Raw genomic sequence first — 3,485 nt, forward strand, 5'->3', positions numbered from 1 at the left:
GCCTCAGCCTCCCACAGTGCTGGGATGGCAGACGTGAACTACCGCACCCAGCTACACAAACTTTTATGTTTTACGTTTTATGGTTGTCTTTGACTGTCCTATAGTTCACATCAGTGTTTATCCAGCTGTGCCAGCATTGTGCACCGAATGGCCGATCCTTCGTAGGAGGGTTTTACTCAGCGGACAGGGCAGCTTGGCTGGAGGAGGGGGCCTGAGCCAGGCCTGGAAAGAGGAGAGATGGAGGGCACAGGGCAAGGGCCAGGCTGGCCGCAGATCCTCAGGGATGGGTGCATCCCGTACGCACTTGTTGAGGGTCCGCTGTGCACCAGGCTCTGCCCTGGACCTGGGAACACAGCTTAGCAAGTGGCAACTGGAACCCTGCCTGGGAGCAGCGAGCACGCCGGACACATAGCACGCCACGTGCAGCGCGACGTTGGGTCTGATTCAGGGAAACAGGGCAGGTCGGGGATGGGGTGATGGCTGGCATTGTAGCCAGGTGGCCACAGAGGGGTCGTCTGAGAAGGAAGAGAGCTGGGGAGGCTGGCGCAGCCAGTGCAGTGGGCGGGTGCTGAGCCTGTGCCAGGAGGTGGGCAGGTGAGGATGGTGGCGCGGGGCTGGGCAGCCGTTGGAATTCTTTTGAGCGTGTTGTCAGGACACAAGCATGGTCCCCACAGATGCCTGCCAAGGCAGAATAGAGACTTCGCCCACCAAAGGCAGGGCCGGGCCCCCGTCCTACCGCCCTCCCCAGGGTTGGCTGTGGCCCCTCAGCTCCCCAGGCTGTGGCCCCTGGGGGCTGGGCTTTCAGCACAAGGAGGGCTCTGCCTAACAGTGACCGCCCGCCCACCCCCAGCACCTGGCCACATTCATCATGGACAAGAGCGAAGCCATCACGTCTGTGGAGGACGCCATCCGGAAGCTGGTGCAGCTGAGCTCCAAGGAGAAGATCTGGACCCAGGAGATGCTCCTGCAGGTGAACGACCAGTCACTGCGGCTGCTGGACATCGAGTCTCAGGTGGGGCCCAGTGCCGGGGGGGGACAGGGAGCACGGTGGGTAGAGGCAGTAGCAGCCACTGGCTGCAGCCCACTTGTGCGGCCAGGCCTCTCTGCAGGGCCGGCCATGCCCCACCATTCTGCTCCCTGGAAGAGGATGGGACGAGGGTGGGCAGAGAGGGCCGCATGGAACTGAGTCCAGGGAAGTTTGGAAGCCTGGGTCAGCCTTGCTGCACAGCTGCGGGGCGTGTCGGGGCCTCATTCTCATCTTTGGGAGCCCATTTCCCAGCAGCGCCAGAGGGGCTTATGCTCCAGGCGTGTCCACAGCTCCGGTCACTCCCTGCCGGTGTGAGTCATGTCGGCGCGACGTGTCCCTGCAGGAGGAGCTGGAAAACTTCCCGCTGCCCACCGTGCAGCGCAGCCAGACGGTGCTGAACCAGCTGCGCTACCCATCTGTGCTGCTGCTTGTGTGCCAGGACTCGGAGCAGAGCAAGCCCGACGTCCACTTCTTCCACTGTGACGAGGTGGAGGTGAGGCAGCACCGGGCAGGGCAGGGTGGGGCTCCGCAGCGTTGTGCCCTGCCCTCCCGGCCGCCTGATGCCCGCTTTCCCAGGCAGAGCTGGTGCACGAGGACATCGAGAGCGCGTTGGCCGACTGCCGGCTGGGCAAGAAGATGCGGCCGCAGACCCTGAAGTAGGGCAGAGGGAGAGCAGGGTCGCAGGGGGCGGAGAGAGGAGGAGCTGGGCAGGGAGGGAGGGGCAGGTGTGTTCCCCTCCGGGCTGAGCAGGACCCCCTCGCCCTCCAGGGGACACCAGGAGAAGATTCGGCAGCGGCAGTCCATCCTGCCCCCTCCCCAGGGCCCGGCGCCCATCCCCTTCCAGCACCGCAGCGGGGACTCCCCGCAGGCCAAGAATCGCGTGGGCCCGCAGGTGCCACTCAGCGAGCCAGGTAGGCTGAGGGGCTGGTGGGGGCTCCACAGGGCTTGTTGTGAGGGGCTCGGTGAGCAGCCGCCATGTCCCCCATCAGGTTTCCGCCGTCGGGAGTCGCAGGAGGAGGAGCCGCGGGCTGTGCTGGCTCAGAAGATAGAGAAGGAGACGGTGGGTGCCTGGGCATGGCAGGTGGCCCCTCCCTTCCAGGCCCCCAGCAGTGGGCACTGGTCCTTGCCACCCCTCCGGCCAGTCCCCAGCCTGTGGCTGCCCCTCCGCAGGTTTGGGGCCGTCCCTGCAGCAAGGCGGGGCAGTGGGGAGTGTCTGAGCCTGACCCCTGACCCCCTCTGACCCCAGCAAATCCTCAACTGCGCCCTGGACGACATTGAGTGGTTTGTGGCTCGGCTACAGAAGGCGGCCGAGGCGTTCAAGCAGCTGAACCAGCGGAAGAAGGGGAAGAAGAAGGGCAAGAAGGGGCCAGCAGGTGCAGGGGACAGGGACGGGGCCAGGGACGGGGCTACTCATGGAGCTGGGGAAGGTCTGGCCCACAGAGATGGGCTGCATGGGACACAAGGCGCAGGGGCTGGGGAGACCAGGGCCAGCCCGGCTCACATGGTGCCTCCCATGCCAGAGGGTGTCCTCACGCTGCGGGCACGGCCCCCCTCTGAGGGCGAGTTCGTCGACTGCTTCCAGAAAATCAAGCTGGCGATTAACTTGCTGGTGAGTCCTGCGGCCCCAGCCCTGGCCCAGTGTCTGTGCTGAGGGGCGGGTGGAGGCCCTGCCCCGGCCCCTGCTCACTGGTTCCTGCCCCCAGGCAAAGCTGCAGAAGCACATCCAGAACCCCAGCGCCGCGGAGCTCGTGCACTTCCTCTTCGGGCCTCTGGACCTGGTGCCTGGGGCCGGGCAGCAGGGGCGTGCGGGGTGGGAGCCCAGAGGCCTCTGGAGCATCTGTCTCCTCGGGGTCGGGGTCGGGGCAGCAGGTGCCCGTTTTGGGCAGCCTGGTTCACGCTGTGTGGCCACACTCCCTGGGGTCCAAAGTCCCTTCCCGAGGGCCAGCCTGTGGAGCTGCGGGGGTGCTGGACGGGGTCTGCGGGCCGGTCTGTTCAGTCCCTTCTGAACCTCGCTGTGCTCCAGATCGTCAACACCTGCGGTGGCCCAGACATCGCACGCTCCGTCTCCTGCCCACTGCTCTCCCGAGACGCCGTGGACTTCCTGCGTGGCCACCTGGTTCCTAAGGAGATGTCGCTGTGGGAGTCGCTGGGAGAGAGCTGGATGCGGCCCCGGTATGGCAGGGCAGAGTGGTGCCGGAGCTGCATGGGGGCCAGCACTGCACAGGGGCCAGCATGGGGGTCCTGGGTGGGCCAGTTCTGGAGGGGCAAAGCTGACTTCAGGACCTCCCACCCCAGCTCCGAGTGGCCGCGGGAGCCGCAGGTGCCCCTGTACGTGCCCAAATTCCACAGTGGCTGGGAGCCCCCCGTGGATGTGCTGCAGGAGGCCCCCTGGGAGGTGGAGGGGCTGGCATCTGCCCCCATCGAGGTGAGAGCACCAGCAGCCCCCATCCCCACCCCA

General features: G+C 66.1%; 1 protein-coding gene across 1 annotated transcript in view; it reads left to right on the forward strand.

Moving 5' to 3' along the window:
• EPS8L2 (EPS8-like 2) overlaps positions 1 to 3,485 on the forward strand; it is a 23,259-nt gene that overhangs the window by 14,510 nt on the left and 5,264 nt on the right. The window contains exons 5-14 of the mRNA XM_011930141.1: positions 851 to 1,012; positions 1,371 to 1,520; positions 1,604 to 1,683; positions 1,796 to 1,938; positions 2,017 to 2,087; positions 2,274 to 2,400; positions 2,548 to 2,636; positions 2,731 to 2,805; positions 3,051 to 3,199; positions 3,323 to 3,452. Of these exons, the coding sequence (XP_011785531.1) occupies positions 851 to 1,012; positions 1,371 to 1,520; positions 1,604 to 1,683; positions 1,796 to 1,938; positions 2,017 to 2,087; positions 2,274 to 2,400; positions 2,548 to 2,636; positions 2,731 to 2,805; positions 3,051 to 3,199; positions 3,323 to 3,452 (1,176 nt within the window). The remainder of the gene's footprint in view (positions 1 to 850; positions 1,013 to 1,370; positions 1,521 to 1,603; positions 1,684 to 1,795; positions 1,939 to 2,016; positions 2,088 to 2,273; positions 2,401 to 2,547; positions 2,637 to 2,730; positions 2,806 to 3,050; positions 3,200 to 3,322; positions 3,453 to 3,485) is intronic.

This window comes from Colobus angolensis, unplaced genomic scaffold (genome assembly GCF_000951035.1).
Source record: "Colobus angolensis palliatus isolate OR3802 unplaced genomic scaffold, Cang.pa_1.0 Scaffold84, whole genome shotgun sequence".
Taxonomy (NCBI): domain Eukaryota; kingdom Metazoa; phylum Chordata; class Mammalia; order Primates; family Cercopithecidae; genus Colobus; species Colobus angolensis.